Consider the following 17,122-nt stretch of genomic DNA (forward strand, 5'->3'; position numbering starts at 1 on the left):
CTGGAACATTGGGCAATTGAGGTTCAAGTGCTGGAGTTTATCATTCATTCTCAGTTGCACTGGTTGTCCGTCCCTGAGAACCTGGGGCGATCTTTGTAGTGGTTTGATGCAACTGAATGAGGGCGTTTAAGAGTAAACCACATTGGTGTAGGAGTGGGGTCACACAAGGAGGAAGAACAGGTTTCCTTCCATAAAGGACATTAGTCATCGAAGTGGGTTATAATTGCACAACAGTTTCACAATCACGCTTGTTAATGCCAGCATTTAAAAAACTGAGTTCAGTTTTCACTGCCATGTTGAGATTTAAACTTGCATTCTATGGATTATTAGTGCACTAGACTAGAGGTTAAGACTCATCTGTGCTACAGTTTCTGATCTCTTTTAATTTGCATTGATACAAGATTTTCATTTGTAAAATCCAATTTTCATAAAAGTTCCAAACAACATCCTGGATAACCTGAGCATTAAAAGGTTTATGAGCGTCCACATTAAATATTACATTTCCCATATCTGTTTGACTCAAACTTTCTGCAGCATCATTAAAAACTGCTTCTTTCTGTGGATCAAGCGAAATCTCGACGCACTTAGAAAGAAGGAAACATTTTATTTGTGTTGATTTCATCCTTTTCCAAAGATTTCAATTTAATTCACCTTTCAATGTCTTTTTCATGACAAAGAAAAATGGTTCGAGTCAGGATCTTATTTTCAGAAATACATAAATACTTCAAGACAAATTCAGGCATTACAATCTTTCTGCCATTAAATGCGACTATTGGCACACCATAAATCCTGACTAATTAAAGAAGTGCCATGCATTGACTTTTTTCTCTTTCTTATGTAAAGGATATCAAAATTAATATGCAGTGAATAATGAGCCTTAATGAGCCATTGTTCCAGTGAAATGGAGAAACAGTTTGATTAATACTAGATTGAAATTATGGTTGCCCTTATGTAATAAGAGTTTATGTACTAAACTTGACACCACAAATAGTGTGTGTTTAAGTCTTTAATAGGAAGTCTATTGTCCCTCTTATCTTCCTCACTTGCACAAGCAACAGAAACCAGGTCTGTGTGTCGCAATGCATTATATTTGATCCTAATTTAAATACTGTCCTTTTTAAAATACAAAATGTTTTTTCCAGAGCCTCCTGATCGATTGTCACATTCTATAATAGATCCAGCTATTTAAGTTTTCAAGTGGGGGAGAGAACTGTAGGTTTGAGATTCTGCAACATGAATCATGAGTAAATGGCTACATCAAATAAAATCTCTGAACCCCAAAATCTAACCCCAAATGATTGAAAACATTTTGTGAAATCTGGAGGCAGTCGGGTCTGTGATATCAACCAAAAATTCACATCCAGTATTGAACTTGTTCTGAAGTCTCAACTCGCCTTCTCAATGCTGCAGCTATCTGTATCCAATAAGTCATGGACCTTACTCAGACATCTCCTCATTCTTTTTAAGTCACGTTTCCATATTTTAGATATATATTTTTGGCTGCAGAAGTATTCATATAGAAATAATCATTAACAGCTAGAAATCTATCTCTGCTGGCTTGTCCTTTCATTTTTTAATGTAGATAATATGTTCCATTCTCTAATCCCAGCTCTAGTTCAAAATACCATTGCGTTGACGTCATTTAATATCAAGTTTTGGCCAATGCTTGCAATGAATGAACAAATAATGGGCCAGAGTTTCCTGCCAAGATAATGGTGAGGCTAATTGCGCTCAGAATCATTTATACGTAAATAGTGCAGCAACCTTGTGTGGGACAGATATCTAAAAGATACTGTCCAATTTGCATATCTCACCGACTTTTCTCTTGCGAAACATTTCAGTTTTGCTGTCTGTCTCATCATTGACATGCATTGAGTGTCATGGAGTTTGCTGGATTTGCACGTTAGACATGAACTAAATCTGCCACAGAAGTTTAAGGCTTGCAATTACATGCGTAAGTACACTTTTAACATTTGTTAATTCCTGCACACAGCTTCACTGACGCCAAAAATGATCAGTTACAAGTATGAAGTTTTATTCCTTCAGGTTTAAATTTTTTGTGTTGATTTCAAAAATGATTTGTAGAAAATTCCTCTGTTTCCTTTCTGTGTTGTCATTCAATCTTTCTTCCATTTTATTGACAATTAATTCCCCTTTAATTCATCCTTCTTTTCAGACTTTCTGCTATTTACTTCCCAATCCCAAATCCCCTTGGTTAAGGGAGTCGGCTGATGTGATACATGTGAATCAAACTGCTTTAGAGCTTCCTCAGACAGAACACAATGTTGGCATATAATACTGTTAATGTTTCCAGTGGTTTGTGATACCCAGTGAAACAGGTTTACACCATTACAGACTTGCCAGCCTTGAGGTCAACCACTCTATGCCACCAATTTGAAAGTTGCCCAGAGGGCAATTATTAAATGGTGGACACTGGGTTTTGAATTATGACCTTTATAATAAAGAACATTGGTGGTTTAGTATATAGCAGTACTATCTAACATCAACAAATGTAGGCGAGTTCAAATATTTTCTTGGCTGTAACTTGTGATGCCAGTGTCATGTTATTGTGCACCATGTAACAGATTGAATCATTGAACATCTATACCTTCAGGCTCCATTTCACGAAAAACAAATCTATGCAAATTACTGCAACTGTCACTCTAAATTTTCTTAGTGGTCAGATAAAAGGATAAAATTGCATGCCTACCAATGTAAAATTATCCATCTAACAATTTTCTTTCTGCCAGAATCTATTGAAAAGCTATTTTCAATGTTATTTTGCATTTGTGATTTCAAAATTAATTGTGCTAGTTCAGTGGGTAATTGTATTATGTGGTGAGATACTGGAAGGAGCACAGTTTTGATTCCTTGCCTTTGCTAAGCTCAGCTAGTGTTGCAATAGGGTGCTACAACTAGCCCTTAGCATTTCTGGGTTAACAAAGTAAAATTCGCTTAGGGTTTCTACTGGCAGGAGGGTTGGTGACTTAAATTTGATATAATTATCAAAAGAACCAGAGGAAGATGAGAATTCTATTTTGACGCAGTGAGTTGTTGTCATCTGGAATTGGATATACACTTGAAAACATTTGCAGGGAGTGGGTCTAATTGGAAAGCTCTTTCAGGGAGCAGGCACAATGGATCAAGTGGCTTCCTTATGTTCTGTATCATACTACAATTCTAGTTCACATTCTTGATTATAGTATCTTAGCTGGAAAGTGTGCTGTGTGGACATCTGTTAAGGACAGTATCAGAATAAAAACCATAAGGACAAACTTGTCATTATATAGTGCATTTCTGGGCCTCCCCAAGCACTTCACAATCAATGAAGTACTTCTGGATTGTAATTATTGTCGTAGTGTTGGGAAACTTAGCAGCCAATTTATATACAGCAAAATCTCACACACAGCAATTGGATAAATGTCAAAATTAGCTATTTTAATAGATTACGGGTAAATTTTGTTCACCACAGTAGAACTGCTCAACTATTCAAATAGTATCTTTGCATCTATTTCATTCACATGAGAGAGCAGACAGAACCTCAGATTAATGCCTCATCAGAAAGACAGTTCCATCTGATGGTGCAGATCCTAGGTACTGCACTGAAATGTCAGCTTACATTATTTCTCTGAAGTGGGTCTTTGACCAATGATCTTCTGGATCAAAAGAGAAGACTGGCATCCTTGAGCCAAAGCTGATATCGAAAAGTTGGATCATGATGGTCCCCAGCTTGTACAAATCAAGTGAACTCCAATGATTCATTGTTTTTATTTTGTTGTTCTACATAGCCATTTGAGTGAAGAGTTGTAATTTGATTCTGCAGTCTGGACTGGCTCAGGGACATTTCTAATCTTGATAATATTGAGGGATCACTACTAGAATGTATGCATATGCTGTATAGTTATTGGGTGAAAACAAACAAATGTTCATACGTATGAACATATGAATTAGAAGCAGGAGTGGACCACTCATTCCCTCGAGCCTGCTGTGCCATTCAATAAGATCATGGCTGATCTGATTTTAACCTCGACTCCACATTCCCTCCTACCGCCAGTAATCTCTCACCCCCCCCCTTGCTTATCAAGAATCCGATGTCCTATGCATTGAACAACATACCAACACTTCAAAGACTATTTTCTCGAGTGGATGGAGCTATTACAAGGGGGCATAACTATAGGGTTCGTGGTGGGAGATATAGAAAGGATATCAGAGGTAGGTTCTTTACACAGAGAGTGGTTGGGGTGTGGAATGGACTGCCTGCAGTGATAGTGGAGTCAGACACTTTAGGAACATTTAAGCGGTTATTGGATAGGCACATGGAGCACACCAGGATGATGGGGAGTGGGATAGCTTGATCTTGGTTTCAGATAAAGCTCAGCACAACATCATGGGCCGAAGGGCCTGTTCTGTGCTGTACTGTTCTATGTTCTACTCACTCGTTAGACTCGAACATAAAAGATGACCAGTTGAGGGGAGGCTGTCGGTGTCTTGAAGTATAGTTGAATAAAGCACTGAGCCATCTGGAGAAGAGAGACATTGAGGGGGAAAAAATGACTTGAGGATTGATTTACTGAAAAGCAATTTTTTTTAAAATCTGGTATTTTGAAATTGATATTGCAATTCAGGAAAATTGCAAGGAACAACATCAACTGACTACGTGGCCCTTTTCAATTTCATGAAAGCCTTTGACTCTGCCCATTGTGAAAGCTTGAGTATCTTCAAATTTAGCCTCCCTCAGAAATTTGTCATCATTCTCCACCTACTCCACAATGACATGCAAGCTGTGATCCTCACCGATGGAACAACCACAGATCCTATTTCAGTGAAAATTGGGATTAATCAAAACTGTGGCATTGCACCAACCCTATTCTCCATCTTCCTCACTGTGATACTGCACCTCACCTCCAACAGACTTCCCACAGGCATGAAGATAATGTACAGGATACATGGGAAACTGTTCAAACTACACTGCCTTCAAAGCCAAACTCGTTTTAGCTTCAGTATGCAGATGGCACATGGGTGCATGCAGACTCAAACTAAGCTCCGGCTCATTCTTGACTCCTCCGAAGTATACGATAAAATAAACCTTTTACTGAACATCCGGAAAACTAAGGTCCTCGCCCACAAGGCTCCCAAAGGATAATATCTGTTAAGATTAACGGCAGGATCCTGGAAAATGTAAACCATTTTCCGCATCTTGGGAGCCTCCTCTTGACAAAGGTAAAAATAGAGGACAAAATTCATCATTACCTTTGATCTGTCTACAATAGACTTTGACTAGTGAGGAAATGAGACTTTGAAGATCAGGATCTCTAAGATCATGGTTTATCAGGCACAATGGTCTACATGTTTCAGAGACGTGGACGGCCTAGAGCAGGCATCTCAAAAGCATCAGTGCTACCTTTGCAAGATCCTAAAATCCAAAGCTGACTTGCCCACCAGTGAGGTACTAATCACTCAAAAACACCACTTCGGGGCAGAACATGTCATTTATATATAACAACAAAGTGGTGGAGAAACTCGAGTCTGGCAGCATCTGTGGAGAGAAAAACAGTTACATAGGACTCTTCTTTGAAAGCAAAGTGTTTTACACAAAGCATCAACTCTGTATCTCTCTCCACAGATGCTGCCAGACCTGCTGAGCTTTACTACCCCTTTCTGTTTTTATTTCCGATCTCCAGTGAACCCTGCAGTTTGCTTTTATAATGGAATTCATACACCTGATAAAAACACCCAAAGCTCTACTCAGGATTCGGTCATTACATAAAACTCCCAGGAGGACAACAGAAACTCTCTCGTGCGTCACTAAAACATCTCTGAAGAAGTCAAACATTTGCTGATACATGAGAGTCCCTGACTTTTGACGAAAATGGCAAGGTTCATTCGGGTGGGTATTGAACACGTCAAAAGACTTTGTTGGGAACATGCAGAGGCAAAGTCGGGGCATCGGAGAAAGAGCACAAGTCTCCCAACAGTTCACGTTCTCAATCCTCCCAGCTGTCCTGCAAGTGGCAGAGTCTACAGATTGCATGTTGAACTTATCAGCCATCTCAGAACCCATCAAACTGGAGTGGAAGCAAGTCATCTTCGATCCCAAGGGACTGCATTAATAGTTGTCCGTAAACCATATAAAATCTGTTCTCGCTCTTGGCTGCAACTTTTGGGTACTTAAAATAAACTTGCCTTTCAAGCTCATTGAGTGAATATTTACTAAAAACTGCAACAGTGACTTTTCAAAATATGTTTGAAGTCTTGGACTGAAAGCCCCCCTTTTTTTTTATAACCCTGCACTCCAGGTAGTATATGTGCACTATAAAATGCTGACTCATTATAGCCTTGTGAAATCTGTTATAATGATAATTGCATTCTCCACTGCTTCCTGGCTAATAAAGGAAAAAAATACTCCTTGGTTTTATGTGGGGGTGGGTTGATTATGGGGAAATGTTATACTTAATGGAGCAAAGTGTTCACCTTTCCAAGTGTGCATTCTAGTCTTGAGAAGCCAAAGTGTGAACAAAGACCCATCTCTCAAAATTTCAAATGAGTAGGACAAGAAGATGAAATATTATCAAGAATATGAAAACAAAATACTGCAGACACTGGAAATCTGAAATGACAACAGAAAATGCTAATAACGCTTAACTGGTTGGGCAGCATTTGTGGAGAGACAAATAGTTAATATTCCAGTCGATGACATTCCATCAGAGCTCAAGAATATGGTCTGTTCAGTTGCATCTTGGGCTTATTGGATGACTTTCACAAATTTGCCCTTGTATCACTTAAAGTTTCAAAATTTTTACCATATGGAAAATACACTTGGCATTGTATCACCATGCCTTCAATCGTCTAGGTTTTTTTATAACTGTGTCTGGGTAGAGGACTGTTTTACTATCCTTTGAAATCCAGCTGTCTGCAAGCATTGTGTTTTTTAACATCCCTGTTAACTGTTTAGAACAGGTATCAATTTAGTTCTTGATACCTAATAGCACCAATTTGACCCTTCTTCACGATGAGGATTTACTGGCAAAATGGTTGCCAGTTTAACCATAATCGTTATTAGTGAGTGAATCATTCAGGCATGAAAGAAATATGCTGAGTTGTGAATTTCCACAAATTGCTGGACGATTTGTGTCATTCCACTATTAACATCTAAGTTTTGGTAGCTTGCCCTCAAGCTCCCTGCAAGTTTCAAGAAATTACTTCATTTGCGCATTAAATGATAATTAAACATGGGGCAGAGTGTTTGTGCTGGTTGGGGAGGCAGTAGTTTAGTGGTATTGGCACTGGACTAGAAACCCAGAGACCCAGGGTAATGCTCAGGGGACCCAGGTTCAAATCCCACCATGGCAGATGGTGAAAGTTGCATTCACTAAAAAAACTCTGGAATTAAAAGTCTAATAACCCCATGAAACCATTGTCAACTGTCGCAAAACCCCATCCGGTTCACTAATGTCCTTTAGGGAAGGAAATCTGTCATCCTCATCTGGTCTAGCCTGTATATGATTCCAGATCCACAGCAAGGTGGTTGACTTTTAAATGCCCTCTGAGATGAGCAATAAATGCTGGTCCAGCTAGTGATGCCCACATCCCATGAACGAACAAAAAAAAAACAGCATAAGGAACCTCTTGATGCCAGCAATGCCTGTCCAGCTGAGAAAGGGAACATTTGACACTGGAATCCAATTTCTGCTGATTGCCAATTAATATTCCTTTTTTTTTCTCTCTTAATCCAGTCTTTCTTTTTCCCTCCTTTATTTGCCTTTCTGTCCTCAATGTGACTCTCATTCCCATGAAAGTGAATGAGAGTCACATTTCCATTATCTGTTGTCCCTCTACTGAAGTCTCATTGGGTAAGGAGATAGACTCATGGTTCCATCGTTCATTAGGGTCCAGGTGTCCCATCGCCCTTGTTGTGCTTCTTTCAGGTCATAATTAGTTTTCAAGCTAAAGGATGAGGGGAAAAAGCCAAATGAACTAGACACGTCACAAGATCCTCCTCCAGCAAAATCTAGGCCAACATTACAATCAGAATTGGGTCAGATGCATTAATTAGCACTTGTATCACCACCAAATTTACTTTATACTCCTGTGGGTAGAGTTCAGTTTTCAACTGGAGGAATTACTCGTCGTCCCATTCACCAGCCTCCTAACACAGCAATGCACAAGATCAGATTTCCAGTTGCAGCTTGTTCCATCATACACAAATATGCAAATCAGGAGCAGGCCACTCAGCCCCTCGAGCCTATTCTGCCATTCAATTAGATCATGACGGATCTGCTTGTAACGTCAATGTCACATTCCTGCCTACCCCAATAACCTTTTACTCTCTTGTTAGTCATGAATTTACCTAGCTCTGCCTCAAAAACATTTAAAGACTCTGCTTCCACTTCCTTTTCAGGAAGAGAGTTCCAGAGACACTCAACCTATGAGTGAAAAAAATTCCCCTCATCTTTGTCTGAAATGAGCGACCCCTAATTTTTAAAGCGATCCCTAGTTCTAAGTTCTCTGACAAGAGGAAACATCTGCTCCACATCCACTGTGTCAGTACCCCTCAGGATCTTAAAGATTTTGATCAAGTTGTCTCTTACTCTCTAAACTTTAGTGGATACAAACCTAACCTCTCCAGTCTTTCCTCATAAGACAACCTGCCCATTCCTGATATTAGTCTAGTAAATCTTCTCTGAACTGCTAATGTATTTACATCGTTGCTTACGTAAAACAGCACACTACTCCAAGTACGGTTTCACCAGTGCTCTGTACAACTGAAACATACCTTCACTACTTTGTAATCAATTTCCTCCACAATGAATGTAACATTCTATTAGATTTCTTAATTACTTGCTTTACCTGTATTCTAGCCTTTTGTGCTTCATGCACGAGTTGCAAGTTTAAAAATGTGGTAGTGTAATTGATTAAATTCATAAGTATGGATGGAGGTGTGGAGACCAGTTGTGGGAGGAGGGATGGCTTTAGCACAAGGTTGAGTAAATTTCAGTGTTTGTCTATTCTCAACTTGTTAGGGACTTTAGTGGGTCATTTTCTACAGAGATTCTCCGATAATCGGCCATTACTTCAACAGAAGATTTGTTGGAGATGCAGTTTTAATTATTTACATTGTGCAATACTTTGGTTAAAGATTATCTCTGTTATAAACTGTCTTACCACATCAAAACATCTCAAAGTAAGTACTTGCCACAATTGTTTTTGAAGTGAACTTATGCTTATCAAATTAAAGTGTGCACTTGAGGAACTGAACAAATTTTTAATTTGCACAATCATATCAAACACTTGCTGGTTAGAAATAGCATGGTTTAGGTTTATGTACACTTTAACACACAATCCCCAAAAAACACATTAGTCTTCAACAAGCGATGAATTGCACTCAGTTTGTCCGTGTGCTCGGACTGTTTTGAGACATTCCAAATTAATTTAAGACCTTCAATTATGAGAGAGAGGGGGTAGCTTCCAGCCGTCAGTCTGGCTGGATGCAAATCCAGATGCCAGAGTTGAATAAACATCATTCTAGCTTGCTGCACCACCCAGTCTCTAGATGCTAAATGATTTATTTAATATTAAGAAATAACAGCAACAAATTAAAAACTTGCAAATGGAGAATGAAATAGCAACTGTAAAAGAACTTTGAGTAGAATAGTGGATTTTTAACTACACGTCTTTCATACCTGCAGAAGCAGGGAATCAAATTAAATTGACTGGAAGTCGATAAGTCTTAATTGTCTGCAATTAAAGAACCATTTAGATTTTCACTATATAAGCTTCATTGATTCAAATGTAATGTTAGCCGACTTAGAAAAATAAGAATGTAGGAATAAGAAAAGACCAATTGAACTGGTCCTGTTGATTTAGGTCCCTTGTTCTTTCATCCACTGAGATCATTTTCAGCTCCCTTTTGCTCTGGCGTCAAGCGCCTACCCCATGCTGAATTTGAAATGTTTCCATTTCCTTTTTTGATTGCTTCAACTGAGTCTACATTCATTGTGCTTCATGGCAGTCTGCTCCATAAACTAACAACTCAAAAAGTGAACAAGTTACTGCTTAAGTCAATTCTACCGTGATCCATTGTTTATTAATTACATGCAAAATTCATCTACAACCACCCTGTTGATTCTCATACCTCTCATACCTCCGGATTTTAAACCTTGGGATCATGCAGATAATTATTTCTTAATTAATTTAAGAACAAATCTGACCCTTCATAGGTTAGTGATCATAAGCTTGGAATCAGCTTTGTCCTCCTTTGATCTTTTTTCCACTGTTTTCATAACCTCGGTTACCAAAAACCAACATTTGCGATTGTACCAATGCCCTATTAATTACCGATCTCATCTCCCCGAACTTGCAATCAAAATACATGGCAATCATTGCCTTGAAATACAAGGATGTTTTTAATGGGTAGAAATCAGATTGGCTGTTTCTTTAATAATCTATCTTCTTATAATGGTCTCTAACACTGACATTCATTATACTGTCAGTGTTCCATTGACTATTCATTCATATGGTTGCGATGTTTTTCTTTGTTTTGCATGATCCGTTGTAGTCCACTTTATGCTCAGAATTTTGTCCTGAATGGCATTGAGCTTCTTGAGTGTTGTTGGAGCAGCATTCATCCATGCAAGTAGAGAATACTCAATCGCACTCATGTCTTGTCCTTACTCCTTACGGAGGATGGAAAGGCAGTCAGGAGTTGATAACTCTCAGTCGCAGACTTACTCTTGTAGTCTGCTAAGTGCCAGGTGGGAGTACTCAGTCATGATCATGCCATTGAATGTTGGGGGAAGACTAGCCAACTAAAAAGATACATTAAGTTGGGATAAATGGATCATTTTCAGGTTGGCAAACTGTTGACTAGTGGAGTGCAACATGGATCAGTGCTGGACCTCAACAATTTGCAATCTAATGACGTGGATGAAAGGAGTGAGTGACGAGTGTATTGTAGCCAGATTTGCTGCTGATATAAGGATAGGTGGGAAAGCAAGTTTAAGGAGGACACAACGTGAAAAGGATATGGATAAGTTAAGTGAGCGGGAAAATGTTGGTAAAGATGCAGTAAAATGTGAGGTTATCCACTTGGTAGGAAGACCAGAAAAATAGAATATTATTTAAATGGAGATAAACTACAGAATGCTGCAATACAGAGAAATCTGGGTGTTCTCATATATGAATCACTAATGGTTAGCATGCAGGTACAGCAGATAACTGAATAGGCAAATGAAATGTTGGCATTTATTGCAAAGGGGTGGAGCATAAAAATAGGGAAGTCTTGCTATAACTGTACAGAGTGTTAGTGAGACAAAACATAGAGTACTGCATAAACTTTTAGTTCCCTTTTTAAGGAGGGATATACCTGCACTGGAAACAGTTCAGCAAAGATTCACTAGGTTGATTCCTGGGTTGAAGAGGTTATCTTCTGAGGTTAAGTCGGTTGGGCCTATACTTGGAGTTTTGAAGAAAGAGAGGTGATATTGAAACATATAAGATTCTAAGAGGGTTAACAGGGTAGACGCTGAGAAATGTTCTGCTCCAGAAAGAGATTTCTTAAAACATTCCAACCCAGCACTCGTCTCTCAAAGAGCAACCAGCTGAGTTGTCTGCATCTTTAAATTGGAAGTGTCAAGACCACCAAATTCAGCTGGAAGCCAGCCGAGTTACCAAACTATAGACTGTATACTCTTTTATTGCTTTCACAGAATCTTAAGTTGGCCAACCTATCCTTCCCAATTCTGTAATCTGTGTGAGAGAGCTTCAGATGTGTGTGGAAATCAGTGCAAATTTTATTATTTGATTTGTTTTAGTTTAAGTATAATAAAGTTAACATATTTCTTTGTTAAACTCAAGAAAACCTGTCCTATTGGTTCTTTTATGATCACAGAGTGTAAACAATTAATTACTCTGATTTGGCAGGCATATCCTTTTCAAACAAAAAACTTATTGTAGTCAAATGAGGAGAGGCAAAGAGGGGAAGCCATTTGACTTCTCGTCACTTGGTCGTAGCACAGGGCACCTTGAAAACATACTTGGTCAAATGCTGTCTTGACCTAAAGGGCAGTCACTCTCACCTCACCTCACTTCTGGAATTCAGCTCCTTTGCCCATGTTTGTACCAAGACTGTGATGAGGTCTGAAGCTAAGTGGCCCTGGTAGAATCCAACTAAGTAATGGTGAGTGCCAATTGATTATTCTATCAGTGGCACCTTCCATTGCTGATGATTGAGAACAGGTTCATGGGGTGGTTTTGGTTGGATTTATCCTGCTGTTTATCAACAGTGCATAACAGGCCAATGTTATACTTGTTGCGTAGATGCCAGTGTAATATCTGTACTTGCATAGTTTGCTGAGAGATGTAGTTAGCTCTGAAACACTAACCTTCAGCACAACAGAATTATTGAACCTTACAGCACAGAAGGAGGCCATTCGACTCATCATGTTCATGCTGGCCCCCTACCAGAGCAGCTCAAATGGTCTCACTCCCCAGTCCTTGTAGCATGCATTTTTCTTTTCTTGAGGTGTTTCTCCAGTTTCTTTTTAAAGCCAAAATTGTATCTGTCTCCACCACACATGGAGGCAGTGTATTCCTGTTCTTAACCATTCGCTATATCAAAAAAAGTTTTCCATCTGTTGAAATTACCTTTAAATTGGTGTCAATCGGGTTTTTGACCCTTTTGCCAATGGAGCAGTTTCTCTCTATCTACTTTGTCTAGACTCCTTTTGATTTTGAACACATCTATCAAATCTCCTCTCGAGCTTCTTTTCTCCACAGAGAACAATCCCAGCTTCTCCAATCTATTTATCTGACTGAAGTCCCTCATCCCTGGAACTATTCTTGGAAGTACCCTTTCCAAAACCTTCACGAGCCTTCATGTTCTTCCTAAAGTGTGGTGTCCAGAATGGGGCACAGTAGGAAATCAGTTTTGTGAGGGTTGATCATAACTTCCTTGCATTGCACTCTGTGCCTCTATGAAGCCCAGGATCCTGTGTGCCTTTTAAACCACTTTCTCAACTTGCTGTGCCACTTTCAGCAATTTGTATGTGTATACCCCCAGAACATTCTGTTCCTGTACATCCTTTAGAATTGTAGTGTTTATTTTATACTGCCTCTGCTTGTTTTTCCTATCAAAATGTATTACTTGACACGCGACTGTATTAAATTTAATCTTCCATGTGTGGCCGTTCCACCAGCTTTTCTATATCCTCTTGAAGTCTATCACTATCCTCCTTATAACTCTCAATACTTCCAAACTTTGTCATCTGAAAACTTTGATGTTTTCCCCTATAGACCCAAGTCTAGGACATTCATATTGATTAAGTAAAACAATTATCCTTGTCCCAACCCCTGGAGAAACTCCCAATGTATGTCATTCTCAAGTCTGAAAAACAACCATTCTCCACTATTTTCTGTTCTTGTCATTCTGCCGTTGTGCCTTTTATTCCCTGGGCTTCAGCTTTGCTGACCAGCTTGTTATGTGGCCTTTGGCCAATTCCTTTTGGAAGTCCACGTACACGACATCATTTGCATTACCTTGATCAGATCTTTCTGTTACCTCATCAAAAAGCTAGGCAAGTTAGAAAATACCTTTTTGCCTTTAATAATGTTGGCCTTCCTTAAATTAATCCACAGTTGTCCAAGTGACTATTAATTTTGTCGTGGCTTATTAATTCTAAAAGCTTTCCCACCACCGTGGTTAAGTTGACAGGCCTGTGAAAGGCTGACAAGGCAGGGTTTATCCTTGCACCTTTTTTTGGAATAGGATATAACATTTGAAATTCTCCAATCTGCTGTAACCATTCTTTATCGAAGGAGGATCGGTAGATTATGGCCCATACCTCCACAATTTCCACCCTTATTTTCTTCTGGATCCTTGGATGCATCCCATCTGGCCTTGATGACTTACCAATTTAATACAGCCAATCTTTTTAGTATCTCTTTATAACTGAGCCCATCCAGTGTCTCGACTATCTCCTCTTTCACTGACTTTGGCACATCCATTTCCTTCATAAAAATGGTGCAAAGTGTTCATTTAGTATTTCAGCAATGCCCTCCACCTACATACATACCCTTTTCTTGGTCTCTCCTCTTACAATTCTTTTATTATTCATACGTAAGACTTTTGGATTTCTTTTTATGTTAATTGCAAGCTTCTCCTCATACTTTATCTTTACCTCTCATTCCTTTTTTCACTGCCCCTCTGAACTTTATATATTCAACCTGGCCCTCTCTTGTATCACCACCCTGTCATCTATCCTAGGCACACCCTTTCTGCTTCATTTTGCTCTCTACCTCTTTTCTTATCCAGGGAGCTCTAGATTTGTTTTCTCTAACTTTACCCATGAGGGAAGGTATCTCGACTGCATTGAAACCAAAGGAAGTTCAGTGCTGCGTTACAGATTTGTTTGCTAATCTTTGATTCCAGTTTATCGAACAAATCTGTTCTCGCCTTGGTGAAATTGGTCTTTCCAAGTATTTTACTCTGGGTTGCTCCGTGTTTTTCCTATGAACATAAACCTTGTGACACTATAATCACTTCTGTCGCTGGTCCTCTACTGCTACTCAGTCTACTTGACCAACTCATTCCCCAGATCCGGTAATGCCTCCTTCCTCGGAAACATACTGAACAAGAAAAATCTCATGAGAACACTTCAGTAAGTCCTCCCCCTCTCCGCCCTTTATGCTATTCCAGTCAATATTAAGATATTCAAAGTTCTCCATTATTACTGTATAGTTGTTGCACCTTTCTGTAATTCCCCTGCAAATTGGCTGTTCTATATCTTTCCCACTAGATGTCCGATAGAATAAACCAAGTAGTGCAGTGTTACCTCTCTTTTTTCTTAACTCTAACCAGATAGATTCTGTCCGTGACCACGCCAGAACTTTCTCTCTCCTAGACTTATAACTCACCAACCTTGTACATGGTCACTGTTTTTAGAACTCAGTGCATTCTTTCTAATATCTTACTATTCCTCACTCTAGTGCTTTCTGTCTCTCCCAATTGTTTGTGCACCGATTTCTCCTTTCTAATATTACATCTAGTTCCCTCCCTCTCCCGAGTTGGTTTAAACCCTCTCAAATGGCACTAGCAAACTGCCCCTTGATTTTTTTTTTAGTCCCAGCTCTGTTTAGATGCAATCTTGCTACAAGCATGTACAGGTCCCACCTTTCTCACTCTTGGGCTGCGCATTGAAGTCTCATCTAGGATGTATTCTGCACCCTTGCTACCCTTGGTGTTTCTTCTGAAGCTGTTCAACATGGAGAGTGCAGAGAATCAGAATGGTTACAGCACAGAAGGAGGCCATTGGGCCCATCTTGTTTGTTTCAGATCTCTGCAGGAGCAACTTACCTGATCCCATTTCCCTGCCTTTTTTTTTCTGGAGCTCTGCAAAAGTTTTTCTCTTCAGATGATGTGCCAATTTTCTTTTGGAAGTCACAATTCAATCAGTGAATTTCAGATTCTAACCATTTGCTGTGTAAAAAGATTTTCCTCCTGTCACCAATTCTTTTGCCAGTCACCTTAAAAACATTAGAAAATCAGAAACAGTTGCTTTCTGCCCTCAACACGACTCACTTCATATGCACTGGATAGCTAGTTTCTACCTATAGTTTTTATGGAGATTGCAAACCTTAGATTCAGCACTGTGAGTTGTGTTGTGGGACAATGGGAATTGAGTCCAGTGCATTATTTACCAAGTCCAGCTAGATCAGGTAGGAGAGATTCATAAATTGAGTGTTGGCAATCAATCAGAGATGATCAGCCATTAGACATAATCAACCAGGGCGCTTGTCTGCGGGATATTCCCAGAGTTGACCAATTAAGAATAGTGGGTGGATTCCTGAGGCTACAGGCCCAATTTGAGGTCCTGCAACCTTGAAAAGATGACAACTCCACCTGCAGAATGGGGGCCTACTAGGGAGCCTCCAATTTGATTAATGTTGTATCATCCAGATGGTAAACTAGTCTTTATTCATCTTGATCCTAATCCTAATAATCATGTTGGTTCAGTGTTTCATGGCTTAATACTGCTCCATTCATTCATATCCTTTCAAGGACCAATGCACCAATTTCTAATCACAACTACAGAAGATTATAATGTCTTTTTTAAAATACTTTTCTGTTTTTCTTCTCTTTCTAGATCCACACTTCCTCTCCCTCTATTTGAATTTCTGTCACTAATTCACCCTAATTCCTTTTCTTTATCCTTTTCTTTCTTTAAAGAGAGAAACCATTGAGCATGAGTTCTTATTTCTGGGCCATTACCAATTCACATTTCCAGCAAATTGTGATACAAAATATAGGGTGAACTAAAGAGTGAGGGGGGAAAATATCCCGTTCATACTGCTCATCATGAAATGTGCCATTCCAATAATTTCTAGTCTGGTCAAGAATATGGCCGTTGAGCAAGATGCTGCCTGGGATTGTTGCCTTCAAGATAAAGTTAGCCACCCTGATCCAGCCAATTCATCATTTGCATTTTTCTCCTTTATCCAACGAGGATTCACTGTAGCCATCAGTTTCTTGTGATCAGTTTTATTATTGAAAGTAATCCGAAAGTTCACTTACAATATAATTCATTTGTTGGTGTCACTTCTTTGTTCCCCTCCCTAAGAAATGTCTGTCCACTACGTTCAGCTCGGAAACATTTTAACTAATCATTAGCTGTAATGAGTAGCTTATGATGTAATTCAGTGCCAGTGAGTAGTCAGCGAGCTAATAATGGTGTAGCAAAATAATGGCTTACAATATACTGCTGTTGTACATCTCCATAAAAGTTAATCTTGTAATATAATGTGAAAGATAAATTTGAACATTTGCCAGAAAACAAGTTTATAAATGATTTTGTTTTCTAAAATGTTGTTCTTCTTTGGTGTGTAGGTAACTAATTCTTAGCATCAGGAAATCTAGGGATATGTCCTTGCATGACATTTTAATAGTTTTCTGGCCACAAATAGGGCAGTTTTAAGAAGCTTTAAAGTCGAATTGCGAGTTAACTTTTTTTTCTCTTGTTTTGTCAGTGTCCAGAATCAAGTAGATGAAGTTATCGATGTGATGCAGGAGAACATCACTCGAGTGATTGAACGAGGTGAACGACTGGATGAGCTACAGGACAAATCTGGT

The 17,122-nt window shown here is 39.1% G+C and overlaps 1 protein-coding gene across 5 annotated transcripts in view; it reads left to right on the forward strand.

The window, feature by feature from the left end:
- Positions 1-17,122, forward strand: part of vamp4 (vesicle-associated membrane protein 4) — a 65,176-nt gene that overhangs the window by 27,076 nt on the left and 20,978 nt on the right. For all 5 annotated transcript variants that reach the window (XR_013498527.1, XM_078218085.1, XM_078218087.1 and 2 more), the window contains one exon: positions 17,020-17,120. Coding sequence is in view for 4 of the 5 variants with exons in the window: in XM_078218085.1 (XP_078074211.1) it covers positions 17,020-17,120 (101 nt within the window). In the remaining variant the exon portion in view is untranslated. The remainder of the gene's footprint in view (positions 1-17,019; positions 17,121-17,122) is intronic.

The sequence above is a fragment of the Mustelus asterias genome, chromosome 8, assembly GCF_964213995.1.
Source record: "Mustelus asterias chromosome 8, sMusAst1.hap1.1, whole genome shotgun sequence".
In the NCBI taxonomy this organism is placed as follows: Eukaryota; Metazoa; Chordata; class Chondrichthyes; order Carcharhiniformes; family Triakidae; genus Mustelus; species Mustelus asterias.